General features: G+C 52.6%; 2 protein-coding genes across 5 annotated transcripts in view; both read right to left on the bottom strand.

The window, feature by feature from the left end:
• CAPN13 (calpain 13) overlaps window positions 1-9,922 on the bottom strand; it is a 179,741-nt gene extending 169,819 nt beyond the window's left edge. Inside the window, exons 1-2 of the mRNA XM_085019693.1 lie at window positions 9,794-9,922; window positions 8,550-8,620 (exon numbers count right to left, since the gene is read on the bottom strand). The gene's annotated coding sequence lies outside the window, so the exon portion shown is untranslated. The remainder of the gene's footprint in view (window positions 1-8,549; window positions 8,621-9,793) is intronic.
• Window positions 9,923-11,302: 1,380 nt separating this feature from the next.
• Window positions 11,303-22,628, bottom strand: part of GALNT14 (polypeptide N-acetylgalactosaminyltransferase 14) — a 215,223-nt gene continuing 203,897 nt past the window's right edge. For all 4 annotated transcript variants that reach the window (XM_003481255.5, XM_085019690.1, XM_085019691.1 and 1 more), the window contains 3 exons: window positions 21,691-21,835; window positions 13,043-13,162; window positions 11,303-11,875 (listed from right to left, as the gene is read on the bottom strand). In XM_003481255.5, the coding sequence (XP_003481303.2) occupies window positions 11,717-11,875; window positions 13,043-13,162; window positions 21,691-21,835 (424 nt within the window). In that variant the 3' untranslated portion in view covers window positions 11,303-11,716. The remainder of the gene's footprint in view (window positions 11,876-13,042; window positions 13,163-21,690; window positions 21,836-22,628) is intronic.

The raw sequence follows: 22,628 nt of genomic DNA, 5'->3' as shown, positions 1-22,628 counted from the left end.
ATGAAGTCCTTATCTACCATGGCCCAGAGTCAATAGATAATGTCTAAAATTGATATTTTAAGAAATAGCAGTGTAGTTTTAAATGACAGAGGTAAATGCTGGGGGCAGCCCTGGAATTTGAGGGATGTTCTCTCTTGGGGGAGGGAGCGTGTGTGGCATGGGGCTTCTATACATAAACTTTACTTCAAAGAAGCATTGCTTTGATAAAAATAATTAACACATATAAATTTGAGTTTTTAAAAATGTCATAGACAGGAGTTCCCTTCGTGGCTCAGCAGTTAATGAACCCGACTAGCATCCATGAGGATGCGGGTTCAATCCCTGGCCTCGCTCAGTGGGTTAAGGATCCGGGATTGCTGTGAGCTGTGGTGTAGGTCAAAGATGTGGCTCAGATCCCATGTGGCTGTGGCTGTGGCTGTGGCTATGGCATAGGCTGGCAGAGGTAGCTCTGATTTGACTCCTAACCTGGGAAATTCCATGTGCCGTGGGTGTGGCCCTAAGAAATAAATAAAAAATAAATAAATGCCATAGACTTCTGGCAGAGGCTTTTAGCGGGCTGGATCTTTTTTTACAAGTAAAACAGCCTAGTCATTAAACCTCAGCTTTCCTCATCAAGAATGAAAAAGACAATTTAAAAAATGTGCTACGTTTTGAACTCCTTTGTGAAACTCTCTACATAATATCACTTTCATGTTCGTCTTGATTAGATTTTTAAAGTTAAACTCCCTTGAAAAAAAGGAAAGAGGACAGGGGCTTGGGATCTGGAGCCGAAAGAAGTGGGTTCCAGACCTGCCTGCCCCTCACCCGACCCCCTTACTTGCTGTGTGTCCTTGGAGAAGTTACTGTACTGCTCTGAAACACAGTTTCCTGCTCTGCAGAGAAGCAAATACCACCTGCCTCACAGGGCAGTGACAAGCGAGGCAAAGGCATGTCATATCACTGTAGCCTCCATTGACGCTGGTCACTTGCGTGGAATAGGTGTCACTAAGCAGTGATTTGATTTAAGCAAATTAAGAATGATTTCTAAAGGCATTCAAAAATAGAAGCACAGAGTTCCTGGCATGGATCAGCGGAAACAAATCTGACTAGCATCCATGAGGATGCAGGTTCACTCCCTGGCCTTGCTCAGTGGGTTAAGGATCCAGTGTTGCCCTGAGCTGTGCGGTATGTTGAAAATACGGCTTGGATCTGGTGTTGCTGTGGCTGTGGTGTAGGCCAACAGCTATAGCTCCGATTTGACCCCTAGCCTGGGAACCTCCATATGCCAAGGGTGCCGCCCTAAAAAGACAAACAAACAAACAAATAAACAATAAAATAAAAGTAGAGTCATATGGCTGCTACGATTTGAGGACAGGCCTGCCAGGAAGCTGAAGTTGAACTAGAAATGCTGTTTCAAAGTTCTGTTTGTGCTCACTATTCTAGATTTTTCTTTCATTCTACCATAGGAATACAGAGTTCAAGGCAACACAGTTAGATTGTTGCCACTAGAGAGACTGGGTAGAGAAGAGGCAGAGGCAATCCCACCTGTTTTCCCAGGAAGGACTTTGCTTCATACTGGGGAATCCATGTGGGGCCGTGGGGCTTCCCGGCAGATGCTTCCACACTGGAGCTCCTGGTTCTAGAAAATGAACTACATCCTGTGGTGGGAACACAGAAGCTGGTGCCCCCCTTGTCTTCCTCCAGTTTCCCCTCCCCAGGGACCCCTTCACAGGTGGGCATTTACCCTGAAGCTGACTCAGTCTGGATGTCCCAAAGCCAACTGCGGCGGGGGAGTTGCCCCTCTGGGCTCTTGGCCGTGGTCACTCCTCTGGGCTCTTGGCCCACTGCCCTGCTATTCTCAGAAGGGCCAGTCCCGCTCAGGGCAGCCAAGTAGCCCGAGGACAGCGGGAACTCCCTCCAGGCAGTTCTGAACGTTATGAAGTCCCTGTTAAGTTTGTATTGTCCCTCCTCTGGCCACGGGAGAGAAACCCCTGCCTGTCCATCAGCAGAGGCCAGGTTCAAGAGATTTTCATTGGCTTTATGATCCAACAGAAAGAATTCCTGGCAGTTAGAATGAACTACGACCTATTTGTGCTGCCTGAGTTGCAAGGGCCTTCATTACACTGTCTTCATTACACTTTTCTGGACCAAGAAGTGTGTCTGCAACCCTGGCCTGGCTGGTAAGACCTGGGAGCAAATGAGGGAGCAGCTCATCTGGAAAACCTGGTTGGGTCCATGCAGCATGGTTCTGTTCAAAAAGCACCCTCTGAGGGCCAGATGCTGCCAGATGCAGGCGTAGGCTGGGGTCCCTTTCTGTGAGGAGCGTACAAGCAAATGGAAGGGGGCAGACACATGAGCAGAGGAGGTGCAGGCCATGGAGGAAGAGCTTTGTCAGCTGTGCACAGGTGCTGTTCCCGCAGAGGGCCATGGAGATGAAGACGCAGAGCCTTCTTTGAGGACACAGGGTACCACGGGGACACAGAGGGGACACCTAGCCTCCCTGCTGGGGGGTCCAGACAGGGGTGCCTAGGAGATGGCTCAGCCTTCGTTTGGTCCCTTGTCTTTCCTCAACCTCTAAATAAATCCTCCCAAGTCCAAAAAGATGATGCCTCTGTTGTATCCCGGCCAGGGTTGAGCCAGGGGCTCCAAGACAGCATGGAGAAGCACACTTGGGTTCCTGTGTCTGGAATGCACCTTCTTTTCCTCCAGCCCTACAGCTTACAACTCAGCCATCCCATCCTCTGCGAAGCCCTCCCATTCCCCCCTCTTCGTGCTTTGTAGGCAAGCAACCTCTGCCAGTTGTGGTCCCATGGAGCACCCCCCCCCCCAATAAAAACTGTTTCTCTCGTCCACTTGTTGCTCTTGAAGGCAAGGTTGGGTGGCCAGCTCCTGGCATGTGTCTATCATGTGACAGCTGCCTAGTACATATTTATCACTTACTAATTTACATAGGCATTTGGGGGCTGAACCACCATATGCTCACGAGGCATCACGGTCACTGAGAAGAGGCAGACAGCTCCACCACGTGTCAGGTGCGCAACCTTGACTGGTTCTTCACTTCTCTGAGACTCAAGTTCCTCATCTGCTAGAATCCAGAGGATAATCCACATCATGGCATGCTGCCAGCATTCCACACAACAGTGATGCAGAGCCCGTAAGCATACAGTTGGCACATAACTATAGCTCCCTACATGCTAGCCCCCTTCGCTCTTCCTACCTCAGGGAGGATGGCTGATGGATGGATGAATCCGCGCATCTCTGTGGCTAGCCATCTGTTAAAGTCGCAGACCTACTTCATTTTAAAAAGGAGTCCCCCAGGGAGCTGTGCACGGGGGACCTCCCTGCATCTGCGGCCTTTTCTTTTTGGCGAGGACACGTGTATCTGTTACTCTGTCTTCTGTTTGGGAAGCAGCACAGCCCCGGGGTTCCGGAGTGGGCTTCTTGGGCCTGAATCTCACCTCTGCGACCAGTTGCTTGACCTCAGGCAAGTGACTTATTAACTTCCTTGGCTCTCAAGTTACACACTTGTAAGAGGGAGACGGTAATAGCTATTATTCTCTCACTACTGTTTTCAGGAGGGTTGACTAAATTCTTTAAAGCTCTTAGAATGACGCCAAGCACAGCGGAAGCACTGTGCCAGTAGTTGCTATGCTACTAGTCCTCTTCTATGCATCTGAAATGTTTTATAATTAAATAATTAAGCCTGGTTATCAGATACTCAATTAAATGTGAGCCCATGAAGCACTCGCTCAGCAAGCAGCACAGAATCCATCTGGCACGAAGGCTCTTCTCTCCCGCCTTGCTCCATCTCCTCTCCTCCTCCTCCCCCGGCTCCCACATCTACTGCCTCCCTCTCCCATAACCACTGTCTACTTTCCACTCTATGGGGACATAGTTCAGGCCTCCTCTTCTCTCTTGGACTATTCTAGAGTCTCTATCAGCCCCTCTTCACAGGATCTCACCTTCAAACCATCTTACTCCCTGCTACTCCATCCATCTTCCTCCTCTTACACCTTGGGTGATGCAACTCACTGGCTCCAGCACCTTCAGTAGCTCACATCCATTTACCCAGTTAAGTTCAGCATCTCTGCCTGGCATTCAGGTCCCCGTCTCTGCCTTACCTGACCCTCCACTCTCTTTCGTATCTGCTATGCCTCAGTTCAGGTTGGTTGGCCCGCTCCACGTTCTCTGAAAAAGGCCCATCCTTTCTGGCTTCTGTGCTTTTGCTTGGGCTGTTCTTATGGTCTGACATGCATTCCTGTCTCCGTACTTTGAGGTCTCATGTATGTTTCAAGTTTATCTCACATGAGGGCTTTTCTTCCTTGGAACAACACAGTTCTTTATCTGAACCTTTTTTTCTGAGACTGCTTTGGGCCCTTCACATCCCAACCTCTTGCTCAGGACCATGTCCTAGAAAGCTGGTTAGGGGACCCACTGGAAGGCAGGCAGAGGGGTGGGGCACTGGGTGAGGGTACCCGAGCTGGACACAGTATCTGACAGCATCAAGACTGAAAATCAAGCAGGTGCCAGGCTGAGGGATGAGAAGCAGAATTCAGGTGTGAGGGCTGAACTCCTAGGTTAGACAGAGATGAAAACAGTGGATTGGAAGCAGAGCTGGAGATGCTTCCTGGGTGTTGGGGTGTGGTGTGGCCACCCCACGAGGGAGGAGGGGGGCTCTTGGGAGTGGGGGGCCTAGCTGGACTTCTCTGCCAGGCCTCTGTCACTCGTGTGCCTGTCCCTTGTTCTCGTCTATGACACCACTGATACTGTGCTCCGCACACGGGTGACAGACCCCATCAGAGTGCAGGCATGAAGGATGGTCCACACAAGCTGAGGAAGCACCAGGTAAGGCGAATGGTAGAGAACTGTGGGTGACAAGGGCCAAGACCAACTTGGGGGACCGCCGTTTCCTCACTGCTCCTCTCTGCTTCCTTCCCCTCCTGGCCCATCACCAATTTGGAACCAAAGAGCAGGGATACAGGGGATTTAGGTCTTCCACTAGCCTGGCAACCTCACAAGGAGAATCAGGCCTCGGTGTGACCTCTAAGTGACCTCTGAGGGTTGAGGGTTGGCCCTCACCACTCGCAGGCCCTGCCCTCTGCACTGCAAACTGATGTTTAAGCCTCACAGCAAAACTATAACAAGGACCAACATTTTTAGACGTAATACATGCCTGACTCTGTGCTGAGAACATCACTAGAGTCATTCCAACTAATTTCACGATAAACATTTGAGATAGGTATGACAACTTGCCCCATTCGGAGATGAGAAAAGTGAGTTCAGAGAAGTTAAGTAATTTGCCTCTAGTCACACAGCTAGGAACTGAAAGAGCTGTGACTTGAACCTAAGTCCATGGGACCAGCTACTGTGCTGTAGAGGAGCATGGTGGCCAAAGGAAAAAGGGAGACCAGGCTCAAGAGAAGGCTTTTTTCTTTATATCAGGACAGGGGAAAGTGGGACACTATTCAGTTAATGGGGTGGGGGTAGCGGAGGGGGAAGCATCACTGTAGAGGCGAGAAGTGGGGGAGAAGGAAGGAGAGGGGGAGGGAAAGTGGGGGGGGGAGGGGGAAGGGAAGCAGGGAGGGGGAGGGGAAGAGGGAGAGGAGGAGGGGGAAGCAGGGGAGGGGGAGGCGGGGGAGGCAGGGGAGGGAGAGGTGGGGGAGGCAGGGGAGAGGGAGGCGGGGGGGGGGGAAAGAAGGAAAGGGGGTGGGGAGGGTGGGGAGGAGGAGGAGGGAGGTAGGACAGGAGGGGAAGGAGGGGAGAAGAAAGGAGAAGGGAAGCTGGGGGAGGGGGAAGGAGTGGGGGGACTCCTGGGGGAAAGAGGAGGGAGTTGATACCACAAGACCTCAAACCCCTCCACTAACTGGAGAGGAGAAAGTTGTTTTTGGTACCAGGCAGGGGAGAAACTGGGGCCTGGGTGGAATGACAGGAGCCTGGTCTCCTCCTGTGCGGCAGGCCTGGGGCATCTCCTCCAGCCCAGGCCAGGCCTGCAGCGTGGAAAGAAAGGCCCAGCTGAGCTGCCTCCCTTAGTCTTACACCTTGAGCTGTAAGCAAGAACGCCTTTAGAAAGCGCTTTGTCTCTCTCCTACTTAGCCCCTGGCTTTCGGCTCAGAAGCAGAAAGGGACTTATTCTTTCTTCTTCCTGAGGATGAAGGAGACCCCACAGGTGACGCCACTTCCTCTTGGAGGGAAGGGAGATGCCATCACCCCGACAGCTTGTCCGGCCATTGTCAATGACAGCCCTTCACCCCAGTGCAGAGCTGGGCCCAGGAAGGGCAGTGCTCCTGGAAGCTGGAATTTCTCAGCGGGCTGTCCAGGGCCAGGCTTCTGCAGGGGTGCTCGGGGCTCCTTGCTGCGCTGGGCAATGAGTTACTGCAGCCTGTTATCTTTGGCAGCAGGTGGAGGCATCCTGGACCGCTCGCTCTCCTTCCTGCCAGCAAAGCCAGGTAAGATTTACTGGCTCCAATGAATAAGGTAACCAGCCCTGTCACAGCACCGAGGATGCATCTCTCACCCAAGGTTTTTTCTCGTCTCCTTTCTTTCTTCATTATGTTTGTAATTTTGTTTTATTATTTCCCATTGGAAAGCTGTGAAATGAAAATGATGCAATCTACTGCTGTGAAATAATGTCGTGCTCGAGTCCTTTTCCAATAAGCCCTGAGGTTTGCTCTGTGACGGCTTCATTAAATTAGGCGGCTCCATGGCAAATGGAAAAGCCCTTGGAGCTTTGGCATTTGCTTATCCAGATCCAGCTGCCTGAGACCGTAGACCACTGGGGAGCTTGGGAGGATGGCTCTGCAGGCTGGGGAGAAGACGCTCCTACCCACCCACCATGGGCGATGCCCCAGAGGCCACCTCGTGTGCACGGCTGCCAGACCTCTCATGCAACCCCTTGTCATGCTCCTCTGTGTGCCAGATGCTGCCCCAGGGGTGTTAGCACATGCTAAGGGACTGGCAAGGTCAGGGCACAGTCTCTCCGGGAGGCTGAGTAGTGGCGTGAGAGAAGGGAGGAGGCTTAACCCCACTGCAGGTGGACTGGAGTGTAGGTAAAAGGTGAGCCGGGACTCAGGTTGCCAGATGCCCAGTGGGTATGCCTGAGATACTTGCAGAGGAGAGGCGAGCGCTCTTCATCCACCCCTGTTCCCATCGCTAAGCCCCAGGGTTTATGAGAAGGTCTTTTTTTTTGCCACGTTCTACTGCAGTATTAAAGATTTCCATTACTGATAGTCCTTTTCCAGTTAGCACTTTCAGTATTAAACTCTGTCATTATGAGGTAAAATATGCATGATCCCTAAATCTATGTGTATTATAACGAGATTTCATAGTTATAAATTTGTCTTCTCCATCCTCCATTTCTGCCTTTGCTGTCTTTTTAAAACTCTAATGTCTGGGAGCCCGAGCCAGGAGGTAATTAGGAAGTAGTCCTGAAGAATCACAGGCTTATTCTCTCCCTTATTCACCAAAATTTATTGAGTGTTGACACTAAGATATGGTCCCAGAGCCAGTGGGAAAGACAGTGGTGACAGCTAATTATAGCACTGAGGAATTCTGGTCGAAGCTGACACAGGAAGGCCCCTCCCACAAACTCATATAAATATTGGATATTATTCAATAAAACAATTTGAAATCACAGTTGCATTGGGAAGGAAGAAAGGAGAAACTCCAGATTCCAAAAATGAGTGGGGATGCAAAGCCAGCGCAGTGAAGGAGAAGGTGGAGGGCGACTGATGCTGGAGAGCTATGCAGTCTGGACACCTAAGTGGAGGTAGAACCTCATGAGGGGTGGGGGCCAGAAGGGATAGACAACCCCCTCCTACCAGCTGGGTAATCGGTAATGTCCTGGGAGCTGAACAGTTTTGGGTAGAGAAAAGCAAAGGATCGAACACCTAAGTGGAGGTAGAACCTCATGAGGGGCGGGATGCTCAGAAGGGCTAAACAACCCCTTCCTACCAGCTAGGTAATCGGTGATGTCCTGGGAGCTGAACAACTTCGGTAGAGAAGAGCTAATCTGCAAAGGATCAAAACCCAAGCTTGTGCCAAGCATAGACGCGACGTTCAAATTCACATCAGTCTCACCGTGTGTCAACAAGTGGAAAAATCAGGGTACAAACGGGTTTGACCTCAATGGAACCCAACAGAGGCGAGCCTGAACCTTTCCCAAACCTGAACCTCCAACGCCCAGAGGAAATAACTCCCACCAAAGATGAGTTCACACAGAGAAATTACACAGCACATAAGAAACTGTCAAGAGAGTGCGTCTCAGATTCAACAGGGAAACCAGCTTTGGTCACCTATGCTGACCTCAGAAGAACCAAAAAAATTTCCCTTTCTGCCCATCCACACAATACCATCATCCCTCCCACTCTAATCCAGGCACTAAAGTGTGCCCGAAGCCCCTGCCTCTCTTCCTTCCGGTTTACAAATGTACAGAATGCATGTATAAATTCCCTTGAACTGGCCCATCGCACCATTTAGACACTTGGGAGGCCGTATTATTCACATCTTGTTCCCACCAGCCAGAGGTGACCCCTGGTTGAGGGGGTTTCTGCCACACCTGGCCACCTCCTCACCTGGCAGTGTGATGAGACGGCTCCAGGGGGATGACTCTCCAAGCCCAGTTTGGAGTCTCAGTCCTGTGAGCCTGTAAAATAGGAAGATGTAGGTCTTTTTTGGTCACAGACGCTGATGTCATTGAGAAACTCGCACTTTCACCCACAACTACCGGTGGCCTATAGAGCGAGCTGACACCTGGCGCTCAAACTCAATGATCAGAGTAGATCGAGGGCTCTAATTCAGCATCCACCGAAAGACCTGACTGCCAGACCAAGCTGGGCCACACTTGTCCTGCAGCACAACTGCAGGACATAGGATTCCCAGGGGAGCAGGGCGCTGTCCTATCCGGGTATTTTCAGCTTTGTCTCAAATCCTTGGAGCTTTGGGCCAGCTGCTGGTCTTGCTTTTAAATCCCAATTGACTCTTGCTTGGGCTTCCTCATCATCAACGTAGCAAGGAGAGGGTGACTGAATAATCCTACAGTTACAGTGACCCCTATTTTGACTTGTTTGCATCAGTTTTGACTTGTTTTCTACTAAGGAGGCTTCAAGGCGCACTCCCTGCGGCTCATACGTGAACCTTCGTTATCTCCATTAGCAGAGGACCCCCCCACCCCATCCCTCACAGAGTCTGCGTTACTGCCCCAAGGTCTTTCACAAATAAGATGGAGGTCAGGCTCACTAGTAACTGAGCATTAGCTTTTCTGCCACATCAAAGCAGCTGACATAAAAAAAAAAAAAAAAAGTGTGTCCTTCTGGGGCAGAGGCCTCCATTCCTGTTTCTCCATTTCCTTGGGTGTTCAGGAGAGAGCTCAGGCCACCTACGCTGTGACTTTAGAGGGGTGGTAAAATGTAGGTGATGTCACTTCTTCTTGGACAGGGAAGAGTTTTTCCAATCACCCATTTAGTCAAGCTTTCACTGAGAGCTTGATGCACCTGGCCTGGTGCGTGGGTTAATGCCAGGCACAGGCCAGCTTGCCCACCACCAGGGAATGCCCAGAGGGGGACAGAAACGGGGGGGGGGACAAGGACACAGATGAGGAGCACCTCCTTCAGTTATTTCAGTGAGGTATCTGTTTCTGCGCCTTAGGGGAGAGGGTGCTGGCGCAACACTGTTCCAGCTGCAAGGCTGGTTTCGACCCCATGGACATGCAGCTTGAGGAGCCAACAGAACATCTTCATAGATGTCTTATCTGCCTTCTGGCCTCCTCTCCTTTCACAGGGTGGGGAGGGAAACAGTCCCCCAAAGAGCCAAATCATACCTAAAGAAGACAAAAGGAGGATTGCATAAACCAATCCAACCACCAGAGGAGAGGCTGGCTCTGTACACCCGGGCCCTCGCTTTCCATGTCTGTCGTGGTCCGCATGGATGGGCTTTATGATGATGAGCTTGCACAAAGGCCCATTACCGAAGGCTTTCTGGAAGAAGGGGAGACGTACACCTGCTTAGGGTAGAAGATGGGAGACAGACTCCAAAGTGGCTCCCAATTCCCCATCTCCTGGCACCGGCTCTCCCCTTGAGGGCGTCTGGACCCAGCGCTTTGCTTCTCTTGCATAGACTGTGGCAACAGTGCTGGGAGGTAACTCGTGAGACAGGCTGAAAGGACTGTGGTCCCGTCTGGCTGGCACCTGGCTCTCCTTCCTGGCTCGCTTGCTCTGGTGAAGCAGGATGCTAGGCTGGAGAGGCCTGTGTGGCAAGGAACGGAGCGCAGCTTCTGGCTAACTGCCTTCAAGGCCACAAATCCTCCCAACAACCACGGCAGCCCCGAGGGCAGCTTTTAAAGTCACCCTGAAGCAGGGCACCTACGGAGGCTGTGCCCCGTAGAAACCGTGAGATTGTAAATGCATGTTGCTCTAGGCTGCTAAGCTTTTGGGTCATTGGTTACTCAGCAATAGGCAGCTAAGACCATCGCTAATCAGCTTGTGGCAAACTTACCTCGGCCAAGAATAGTTTGGGAATTTTACACTATATGATCTTAAACCTTAGTTACTAAAAATGGGCAAGCATAGTACCCGATTCCCAGAGCATTCTGGGGATTTGTTAAAAGTAAGAAACTCCTGCACCAGTGGCTGCAGACTATAAAGCCACCAGGCCCTACAGCGATGTCGAGGGCTGTGCTTCCAACCAGAGAGGAGCTGGGGCCCTAGCCTGGTCCTTCTGCAGTGGGATCTCCACAGGTGGTGCCTGGGGCTTCTGAACAGCTACTGTTTCCCCAGATGAGACAGACAGTGTGATCCTGGGTAAAAACCACTGCTCGTTGGGTTCCGGCTTCCCGACCTGATACAACAGGAAATGAAAGGTCAGAGAGGTTACAAGTCTTTTTGAAGGTCACACAACCTGTCAGTGGCAGCTCAGGATCAGAGCACAGGTTCTCATCTCCCTGTCCTCCTCTTTGTCAACCTGCCGCAAGACCCCACCACCACACCCCAACTCAAAGGAGAAATTAGACTCACATGTGGAAACTAAGCGATACAAAGACAATGGGAGTTCCCACTGTGGCTCAGCAGTAATGAACCCGACTAGTATCCATGAGGATGCATGTTTGACCCCTGGCCTCACTCAGTGGGTTAAGGATCCAGCGTTGCCGTGAGCTGTGATTCAGGTTGCAGATGTGGCTCGGATATGGTGTTGCCATGAGCTATGGTGTAGGCTGGAAGCTGCAGCTCCATTTTGACCCTTAGCCTGGGAACCTCCATATGCCGCAGGTGTGGCCTTAAAAAGAAAAAGAGAGAGAGAAAGAGAGAGAGAGAGGGAGAGAGAAAAACAGACAAAACGTCAAAGGTTCCTTTATTTGTTTTGAAAACTACCTCCATTCTCCTTCTCTCAACTGAGTCCTGGCCTAGTAACGAGGAAGGCTTTTCTCTCTGGCCTCTTTTGTCAGAAAGGGAACAACAAACATCAACCTTCCCATCAGATCCCTGTCTCCAGATACCATTTGGGGGCAGACGGGGCCAGGACTGGAACTTAACAGCACTGACAATGCGTGGGATCTCTGAGTCCTCTTGGCTTGCAGTCTCCTCCTGATCCTCCCTGAGACAGCCGCTCCTGCCCTGGGGGGCTCTGGCTCCACCTCCCGGTTCAGGGCATCTGGAGTGGTTGCAGGCTGCATGGAGCCAGATACTCAGTCTGCTTCTCAATGGGGGACGCTCCATGCCACGGCCCCCGCTGGTTCCGACACGCATCTTCAAGAGTTCACCATGTCCCAGTGCTGGCTCATGAGTGAGGACTCGCACGGGTTGACAACAATTTCCCTGCCATTCTCGGTGCCATCCCCGAACATGTCTGTGTCTAGGCAGAGGTGGGATGCCACGTGCTCGATTCGGGAACCAGCCTTGGTCCATTGCTGGGAAGATGGAGAGGGGAGAGGGTGAACCAGAATTCTCTGGCTGAAGCCCCGGGTCTTAGCAACAGTATCGGGAATTCCAGCATAATCAGAAATGTTTACACCACACAGTTAGGGTCATTCAGAGACTTGACTTCATGGTCTGGTGGAAGAAGAAAACTGCAACTAACTGCTTTGTCAGGTATTGGTGTTTTTGTTTTTTTTTTATTGGATAAAAGAATTAAAGGCAAAATCAATATGTTTGTTAGGAAAACTCATTAGAAGGCCATAACTTTCCAAGCAACAGACCAGAAAATGTGAACTGATTTAGTCATGGGGCAGCTAAAGAAATGACCCACGCCTGGCATCTGCACCGTCAGGAAGAAGCGGGAGAGAGGCTGGGAGGGGGCCACACAGGAGGGGTGGGGGAGCTCCTGGGTGGCACCAGGTACTCGAGCCTAGGCTCCTCTGAAGTGTTTCAGCCCATGAGGGGCCCGAGCAGAGAGGGGGTAACACACTGCTGCTTCCCAGACCTCGCCTCGCGTGACAAGGAGGGAGGGGGTGGACGCGTATTAGGGAGCCATCACTGAGCAGGCTACCATGGGCCATCTCAGTTAATTGCTCTCAGACAGCTACCCTGTGTGATGGGCATCATCTACCTCATTTCACAGAGGAGGAAACCAGAGCTCAGAGAGGTCCAATAACCTGCCCAGGGTCACACAGCCAGCGAACCATAAAATGGGTATCTGAATTTTGGTCTAACACCAGGACCCAGTTGGCAGGAAACTGGTGGTGTCAACACCTTGCCATCAGAGGAACTAGACTTTGCTGGACATCTTACCAGAACCCAAGATCCCCGAAGGCAGAGGTTCGAGTCCTACTCATCTTTGTGGTCCTGAAAGTTCTGTCCCCGTACTCTCCCTCCTGCTCTGGGATCTGGGGTGGCATCAGAGCAAGGAGGGGCAATACAAGATACTCATGCAAGCTGAGGTCTGCCAAGGTCAACAGGTGGCAGGTGATCACTGTGGTGGGCCCTGCAGGTGGGGTCAGAGGCCCCTCCCTCCCTCTCCTAAGAAGGACCTCTTCCTTATCTACCTACCTCTTCTACAGCTTCTCTTTTTTTCCTGCCCATGAGACATAGAGCCACACAGGTGGCTTTGTCCCGGTATGGATGCGCTGAGCACTTACCTGTCTGTCATCTCCGTTCTTGCAAAGCACAAGAACCACTGGGGCGCCGGGGAACAGGGTAATAACTGATAGGCAGAGCTCCTCCTGGAGGATCTGCTGGGTGTACGTGAAGGCCCAGATCTGGAGAGGAAGAGGCCAGGAGGGGTCATGTCAGGATGGCCTGGAAGCCACCCCTGGATATGCCAGTGCCCACAGGCGACAATTAGCACAGCTTGGTGCAAAGCACTGGGGGGGTCCTGGCAGGAACTGACTATCAACAGGTCACCTTGGAAAATGTTACTCAAGAGCCAGGGACTCTTAGGTCACACCCCGCAGTGAAGTCTCTGTCCCCATGCCCTGTAAAGGGGACAGCCTGGGGTGCTAGGCCGCCTCTGGGAGGCGAGGAATACTTCTGAGCCTTGGGTGCGGGACTGACTCCCTGACCGAGATGCATGGTCTCCAGTTTCTCTGTTTGGACGGGTGTCTGTTCCCCACACTTGACTTTTCAAGCAGCTACCTGGCAGGTCACCCCCCAGCTGTCTTTAGAATATCCCTCTTTGAAAAGGAGTCTAAATGAGTGTCCTGAGAACAGGTGCATTATGACAAGAGGAAGACGGAGGGACAAAGGGAAGGAGGAAGGGTCCGAGGGAGGAGGTGGAAGAGGAGCCGAGAGCAAGAGGGAAGCTGTCAGACACGAAATCACTGCAGAGGGCGTGTACACGCCTGCACTCCAGGAGAACAGATGGCTTGGCCCGGGAGCTCCTGCAGAGAGAGAAGCTGAGAAAGTAGATGGACAAGCGGAGTTCTGATGGAGGGACAAGCAAAAGGAAAGGGGTGTCTGTGAGGTTCGTTATGAAGAATGCTGCCTCCAAGTGCCACAGACCACAGTACAACCAATGGCTGAAGCAGCCTGGGCCACTGCCCTGCTCTTAGATCAGAGGGCGGATGTGCTGGCAGAATAGATGTCCCATGTGAACCTCCAAGAGGTTCCAAGGGGACAGGGATATCACCTGTCCTTTGCCTTCATCATGGGGCGAAGAAGATTTGTGAGTCAGATGCCCCTGGGAGAGATGCATAGAGGACCGTGTTAAGAGCTGTGCCCCTCTGCTTTCACGACGCCTGACTGTCCAGCTGACCCACCAGGCTGCTGAGCAGAGGCTTCTCCTTGGCCCAGAAACAAAATGAGGGCCCCTCAGCTAGCCACCCCCTGACCCAGGACCAGGTGCCCTGTAAGGGGATGTGGTGTCCACCTGGCCCTGGTATTGCACCTTCCCCAGCCCCTGGCAGCCACCTCCCAGCCCCAGGTCCCCCTTCTCCTCGTCTGCCGACACCTCCAAGGTCCTTCTGTACTTGGGATGTCCCTCCTCTTCTCCCACAGGCTCGGGCCCTTCTGCTGTCCCCACCGGACCCCCCAGAGGCCGACCACTGCCTCTTCTCATCCGGGACCCTCCCTGGTCCCTCACACCTGGATGGGGCCACTGGCCCAGTGGGAGCCATGGTCCCCAAGGCTCAGTCCTGCCTATGGATTCTGCTGTTCCTTTTCAAATCAGGAGAGGACCTGGACCAGAAAATATTTGGGAATAGATAGAAATAGAGAAAAAAAAAAAAAAAAAAAGACTGGCCGCGAGTTGAGAATTCTTGAAGCCTGGGGATTGGTACACGGGGGTTCTTCATACTTTTCCACCAAGTTCTATTTCTATATCTATTCGAAACTTTTATGATGTTAGGGAAAGTACTCCTCTGGCTTCTGAACACCAGCATCCTACACAGACCATTTGCCTTCCTCCAGCGAAAGCTGAAAGGGGAAGGTGCCCGTGTGCACAGGGGTGACTCGAGAACTGTGATGATACAGCTAATGGCAGCTCCCATTTCCTCAGCAGGGACCATGTGCCAGACGCCATTCTGGGAGCTTCACACACATTACCATAACCGTCACAAGACTCCAATTAAGTAGGTATTGTTATTATCCCCTTTCCCAGATGACGAAGGTGAGACTTGAAGAGGTTATCCTAAGTCAGGTCCTGTAAGCGACCCCTGTGCACTCTCTCCATCAGCTCCGCCTTGGCTGCCGTTGCCGCGGGAATCTCAGCTGGTTCCAGGGCCCTTTTATTGAGGTATAATCGCAGGAGAAGGTGTCTGTCTCCGAGCCCCCTCTCCCAGGATGTAAATATTAAAACGATACATCACCTCCACCTTAACAGGAGAGAGCTGGCAAGAGAGTCTTCCAATGCCAGCCCCGAGGAAAAGGAAGACCAAGGTCATACCCCCTGTCGGGGGCTGGAGAGGGGGCAGACCAGAGAGGAGGCCCCTCCCCCGACACTGATGGGAACGTGGATCCCACCCCAGACCAGGGACTCACGGGGCACTGGCTTCCAGCCTGGGGCTGCCCCTCTTTTCTTTCCACCCCACCTCTGTCTCCGCTGTGAGCTCCCAACCTGCGTCTCCCGCTTGGTCACTCCTCAGGAAATGGGCCCCTGAGAGCCCAACTGTCTACGCTTGGCACATGGTCCACCCCCTGAAACAGACCCAGGAAAGAGAGAGAGATCCATGCAGGCCCTGAAATCAGACTCGGGTCATTTGGGTGGTTGGTTCTGGGTCCATCACATTTAAAGTGTGACATAGAAGGTGGTTGCAGGTCCTGGGCGTGGGCCCAGAAAATTCCTTGGGGAGGGGAGAGAAGGGCCCAGGTTCAAGGGCAGGGCTGCCTAGGTGCCATTTGCCCCGGGCTCCACATTAAACCTCTGAATTGCCTAGAAATGAGGCTCAACACACAGTCACCGAAAGATAAGGCTCATCCTTCTGTCCTATTACCCAACCACACAGCTTGCAGTGAACCATGAATTAGCATTGTAAAAATAAGCCCTGTAATTATCTTATGATCACAACAATACACTGGCTTTGTGTTTTTTTATGTTAAAGGCATTAACTGATAAAACATAAAAACTTAGAAATATACCACAATTTCTGGAATTTCCCATTTGGGCATTTCTTTCCAGCTGTCCTAGGGGCTTCAAAGACCAGAAATACTGGGGGTGGTGTGGGAGTGGGTGGGTGGATGGGTAGTGGTCCTTTTGACTCTAAGATACCCCATCCACAAGTGCTTTCTGGGAAGAAATGCATATGGTACCCCTGGGGCTGGGGGCTTAGGAAGCCACATGGAGACACCCCCACCCCCACCCCAGGGAGAATATGCACAAGCACAGACAGGGATCGAAGTCCTTTCACAGAGCAGACTTGCCGTTAGCTGCTGTTTTACTGGCATTGAAATAATTCAGCCTCACAGTTCCCCCAGAGGAACACAGCTCCATGGCTACATCTGCAGGAGACGAGAGGAGTGGGGAGCAGAACACAGGAGCAGGTGGGGCAGGAAGCAGGGAGAGGTTTTCCGATTCCCATTCTGTGGCCTGTCAGGCTTCTGAGAATGGCCAGTGATGAATGGGTTCATTAAATGATTCTTGGAGTCAGAACTGAATTCAAGAAGGCAGCTCTGGTGGCTCAGGCTGGCCTGGCCTCGACTGGTGAGCACGGATGGCTCCACTGGAGGGACTGGCAGAGTCAGAGCCCCCACCCCCAATGCACACAGACATGGCCACACCCCTGGAAGGTCAGCCAGGGGCCATCCTGGAGGCAGCGTGGGCAGCCTGGCCCCTTCTGGGATAGGCTGGTAAGGGGCTGAGGAGGGCAAGGGGTCCATTTCTGGCCCTCCAGCCCTTTGGCTCCTGCCCTGGAAAAGCAGTATTGATGATGGGGAAGGGATGGGCCAGGCCGGGCAGTCTTAAGGCCTTCTGAGCTTAGAGGAGGCCTTGGGAGATGCCTGGGCCGGTGGGGACCAGGGTGGGCTGTCAGTGGGGTGGTTGACTTTTCCTGAGCAAATGCCCATCTGGCTACAGCACTCAGCGTGGGGCTTTTACCCTGCGCTGGATGGACAAGCAGACAGGAAAGATGCAGACAACTGAAGGAGCGAAAGCACTGAAGGCAGCAGGCATGGAGCTAAGTTGGTGCCCAAGAACAGGCACTGATCTTAGAATGGTCCAGAGCCACCTCCTGTAGGTCAGAAGTACTCAGCTTAGGGTTATACTTCTCGGCTGGGGTGCTTTTGCCCCTAGCCACCCAGGGGCCCTTTGGCAGTGTCTGGAGACATCTTTTGACTATTTAAAGAGAATTTTTTTAATGGCTGCACTCACAGCATATGCAAGTTCCCAGGCTGGGTACTGCATTCAAGCTGCAACTGTGACCTATGCCACAGCTGTGGCCATGCTGGATCCTTCAACCCACTGTGTCGGGCCAGGGATCGAACCTGCACCACCACAGTGACCCTAGCTGCTGCAGTCAGATTCCCAACCCATTGTGCCACTGCGGGAACTCCCATCTTTTGACTATTCTCACTAGGTTGGGGGTGTTATTGGTGCCTAGTGGGTGGGGCCAGGAATGCTGCTACACACCCCACGAGGCACAGGGCGGTCCTCGCAACAAAGAATTATCCAGTAATAATGCCAATAGCACCAAGACTGAGAAGCCCTAGCCTTGTTTTAAGAGCTTGGAAGTAGAAAGCAGCACACACTCAGGATGCACAGGTCCGTGAGGGGACCGTTTAGATGGGAGCAACCAAGCAGGAGATGCAAGCTGGGATTTCAGAGTGGGGACAGAGGAGGGGTGGGAGGAAAAGGGGGCAGCCCCAAGCTGTGTCCCCTGGTCTGGGATGGGGTCTGGGCAGTATGCACCACCCTTCACGCTCTTGCTCCCCCCCCACCCCCGCCCTGTCCCCCATTCCCATGAGTGTCAGGGGAGGGGCCTCTTCCCTGGTCCGCCCCCTCCCCAGCCCCTGACAGGAGGTGGGACTTCAGTCTTCCTTCTCCTGGGGGCTGGCATTGGCCACTGGCCAAGAGGAAGACTCTCTTGCCAGCTCTCTCCCGTCGAGGTAGAGATGATGTATCATCTTAGTATTTACACCCTGGGAGAGGGGTCTCCGAGAGAGACACCTTCTCCCGCTGTTATACCTCAATAAAAGGGCCCTGGAACCAGCCAGGATCCAGCAGCAGCGGCAGCCTCAGGAGAGCTGTGGTGTGGTGGCCAGATTTTGCAGATCTTGCGTTCCTCACTGACGAGCATCTGACCTGGAACAATCTCTGCAGGCCTCCGTTCCATCTTCTCCAAAATGAGGATAATAGTAACACCTACTTAATTGGGCTTTTATGTCACGGCCTTGATATGGCCTCTCAGAGGCAGAGACGTGAGGGCAGGAGACAAGGTGAGGGATTCACACGAAGAGGTCTGAGAGGTGGGAGCGACCCCTCTGGATGGGCCAAAACCTGGATGAGCGGGGAGACCCCGTGGGGAGAAGAGGCTGAGTGGGGTTAAGAGGAGAGAACCCCTCGTGGCCAGAACACATTGGCAGGAGAGGCTGGGAAGCAGGAAGGCAGGGCAGGCAGTTCATACAGGAAAGCGGAGCAGACACGGCGGGGGAGAGAGGTGAGGCAGTCACTCCTGCAAGGGTGTGTACTCCACATGCACACGCACGCATACACACACATGCATACACTTGGAGGATGATTCTAGCTGGAAAGGCTCTGTGGATTTCTATCAGTGGGTTCAGAACACTTGAACAGGCGTCCCAGGCCTGCTACTGGTCATGAGCCCCCACAGGAGAGGGCGGTGTCTAGCCCCATGTAACCCCACCTCGCACCCAGGACGCAGCCTGGTGCCTGGGGCTCCGTGGACACCCGGTAGGCACCATCTGTTGAAGGGAATTGACTCTCTTCCCATCTCAGAGTGCTCTTCCCACGTCCCCAGTGCACACAGCTGCCACAAAGACCCAACTGTTCTCTCCAAAGCAGAGACGAGTGACAGCTTGGCACTATCTTCTAGAAAAGAACTCTTTGCTCACTTGAAGACTGTGAGTGATAAACCTGAGTTTCCTACAGAAGACGGCTTTTTCCCCCTCCCCTTTCTCACTCGACTGGCATGTCGGCTGCAATAGATACCATTACCCATGCCCCCAGTCAAATAAAAGTCGGGCAACCTCTCCCCGGGCCAGGATACTGGGGGCCCCTCCCTGAGACCCGGAGGTTCCGTGGCTCCCCCCTCTTACATCAAGTCCAGAAAAAACCCTGCTTTGCTAGAAACAGAGGAGGCAAACTCCTATCCCAGGGAAAGGGGGACAACAGCCTTCTGGCTGTTTGCCATTCTTCACAAGCAGGGCCCCCACACAGATTCAGAGAAGGGTGTGTATTATCCACTCACACATTTCATAAAATGCCACCCGAGCAAATGGTGTCCTTTGCAGCCAGGCTGCACGCCCGAAGCAGAACTGACACCTGTGCGTCTTTTCCCTTTGCCCACCCAGCTCAGGCAGCCCCTCCCATGTCTGGCTGGAACAGAGACCCTTCTTGGAAAAGTCCCAGGAAGCTGGAGGCCGGTGGTGCAATGTCTCATACGCCGGGCTAAGAGTGTGTTTTCCCGGGGAAGACAATAGGGAGCCATCGAAGACTGTGTGGAGGTGGGGAACAGCAGTTTGCTGATTGCACGTCACTGAGGCCGCGGCTGTCATCTAACACAGAGGTTCCCAAGCAGGGCAGTTTTGTCCCTCAGGGGCATTTGGTAAAGCCCACAGGCTCGCTTGGCATGACTGGATGGAGGGGGTGCTCCTGGAAGCTGGTGATACCAGGAGTGCTGCATCACCAGGGGTGCCGCTGGACAGGCCCCAGCACAAAAAGTGATCCAGCCCCAGAGGCCAGTAGTGCCGAGCCTGAGGACTGCTCATCTGGAGTGAAGAAGTGAATGCTGGTGCCTAGAACAGCTATTCTGAGGGCAGAAGGGATGTGGCTTGCGGGAATGGGGGATGCTGGAAAAAGAGGAGCCCTGGGAGAGGGACAGGCCTTAAAACCCCGGAGATTAGGAGAAGGCGCCCCCTGGAGGGAATCAATGGAATGGCGAGATGGCCTGGGCGCCCAGCAGGTGCTCAGAGCTCACTTGGCTGGAGTTTCAGAAGCCTTTGTCGTGACTGTGGACTCGCTTGATCACCCAGTGTTTGAGAGGGAGAGTCTGGGAGGGATGTCTAGGTGTCAACCTGCCATCCTGGAGCCGTGTCCTGGGGTCTCAGAGGTTGTTCTACCCCTGAGGCTAGAACAACCTCCTCAGCCACAATGTGCCTCTTCCTTCCTCTCCAGCCTCGCCTTCGCTGCTCCCTCGCCACTCCACACCTCTGACCAGTTTCCCTGCAGCCTTTTAAAGGCATCCTGCCTCCCAGCCCCAGGCCTCAGTGCACACTGGATTTCCCAGCCTGCTGTTTCTCCCCTTCCACACCTGGCCCATTCCCACTCATTCCAGGACATAGCTCCCATTCAGGTCCCCGGGGAAGGCTTCCCCAATCCTTGTACCTAAGCTGGATACCATCTCTGTGCACTTCTCTAGCACCGTGGGCCAAACTCTATCCAGGACAGAGATAATATCACAATGGCTGCTGACTTGCTTCTTTGTGTATCCTTCAAGGGGCCACCTCTGGAGGCCTGCAACCTAGCCTTGCATCTGTGCATCTCCACAGTCAGCAAAGAATATCGATGTTTGTTGAAAGACTGAATGACCAAATTCATGGATGGATGAAGCTACGGAATTTGTGAAGCAATGAACCAGAGGAGGTGGCCAAAGCTGGAAGCATGGATAAAATCTCCATGGATTAAAATCTCCAAGCTGGAAGCATGGAGAAAAGAACAGTGAACTGAGAATCTTGGTGAATGTTCTCCATAAGAGTATGACAGTGGAGGAGAGGAGTCACAAAGGAAAAAAATGTGTGGAAAGCACAGGGTTACAAGACTATCAGGATTCTGCAGTGTCCCCAGACCTAGGAGGGAAGTTACGAGATGGATGTGCTTTAACGCATCCACCAGGCCAAGTGTTCTAGAGGTCGAGTCAGTCTGGGAATTTGGCAGTGACTTTTAAAAGAGGCTCTATCCACAAGTGGAAAAAATAAAAATCTTAACAAAAAAAAATTTAAAAATTTTAAAAAATAAAAAGAGGCCTATCCCCAGAGGTGAGAAACTGACCCTTGGTGTTGATGAATCAACTAAAGCAACAAGGAAATCTTTCTGGAAAGAGGGGGATGGAAGTCCCTCCAGACCTGGGGGAAGCAGGAGATGGCAGAGGTGGAGCCACAGGTCTCCTGAGGGCAGATCGGGGATGATCGAGGGCCCTGCCCAGAGCTGGGGACGGCAGATCGTGGGGAAGGCGGTTCCACATCTGATGTGACGACCTCCAAGTCTGGGCTAAATCAGCTCGGAGACTCTCAACAGGCGCCCCATCCTGGAGGCAGCGTCGCTCAGCAGCGTGCTTTTCTGTTGGCATCGCATGTTCTCGAGGTAGCTGTGCTACCTGCCCTGCCTGATCCAGCCCGTATTTACTGCTGGCAGCTTGGACACTGATGATGTACTCGTTAACTTCCTGCTAATTTAATGGTCATCTCCTATAGGTGCTCAGTTGCCTGGTGAGGCATCTTTCGGAGCAAATCCATGCATTTGGAAACCTAGTGGAGTGAACCCAGTCCCAGAGTAAGGGGGACCGTGCTTCTACCCTGCTGTTGAGCTCTGGGTATATCTAGACACCTGATGTCACGTGCAAGCAGGACACAGAGGCCACAGGCACGCACACATTCAAGTATTCCCAGGCATTTACTTTACCTGGGACTTTGCATCCTTGCCTTCGATCTTGACACAGGGGCTTAACCTGAGGTTGGAGATCTCTTGGTCCTTTTGCTTTTGAGACTCCAGGCACTTCTGCCTCTGTCGGATGTTGCCCTTCTGGATGGAGGAGTCCTTGGGTATTCTAGAAAAAAGCCACAGCGGGGATGAGAACCCTCTGCTCTGGTAACACCAGCAGCTTGAGAGCTCGGGCAGTGAGTGGAGAATGGCAGGGGCCTTGGGGCCTGGGCTGTGTTACGTTGACTGGTACTGCTCTGGGCCTATGGGAGGTGCCACCAGAAACAGGGCTGCAAGAAAGACCCAAGAGCCTGGAGACGAATCAGTGTGTCCACACCCTGAGGACACACCCCAGAGCACAAACCCCAGCAGCTGAGAAGCCCAGCTATGGGAAGCCGTTATGCTACTGATGTGATCCTTCTTCTGGTTTCACTGAAAAGGGAGCCCTCTTTTTATTTTTTTTTTTAATTTTTTACTTTTTTTTGTTAAGATCTTTATTTTTTCCATTTGGGGATAGAGCCTCTTTTAAAAGTCACTGCCAAATTCCCAGACTGACTCGACCTCTAGAACACTTGGCCTGGTGGATGCGTTAAAGCACATCCATCTCATAACTTCCCTCCTAGGTCTGGGGACACTGCAGAATCCTGATAGTCTTGTAACCCTGTGCTTTCCATGGCTGGTTTTTTTTTGTTTGTTTTTTTGGTCTTTTTGCTATTTCTTTGGGCCACTCCCTTGGCATATGGAGGTTCCCAGGCTAGGGGTCCAATCGGAGCTGTAGCCACTGGCCTACGCCAGAGCCACAGCAATGCGGGATGCGAGCCGCGTCTGCAACCTACACCACAGCTCACGGCAACGCCGGATCGTTAATCCACTAAGCAAGGGCAGGGACCGAACCCGCAACCTCATGGTTCCTAGTCGGA

Source organism: Sus scrofa, chromosome 3 (assembly GCF_054392235.1).
Source record: "Sus scrofa isolate SSC_HxYL_T2T_F1_AM1 chromosome 3, Sscrofa_HxYL_maternal_Yorkshire_Landrace_v2.0, whole genome shotgun sequence".
NCBI classification, from domain to species: domain Eukaryota; kingdom Metazoa; phylum Chordata; class Mammalia; order Artiodactyla; family Suidae; genus Sus; species Sus scrofa.
Note: the sequence above shows the minus strand (reverse complement) of the source record. Positions and strands in the feature narration are given on the sequence as shown.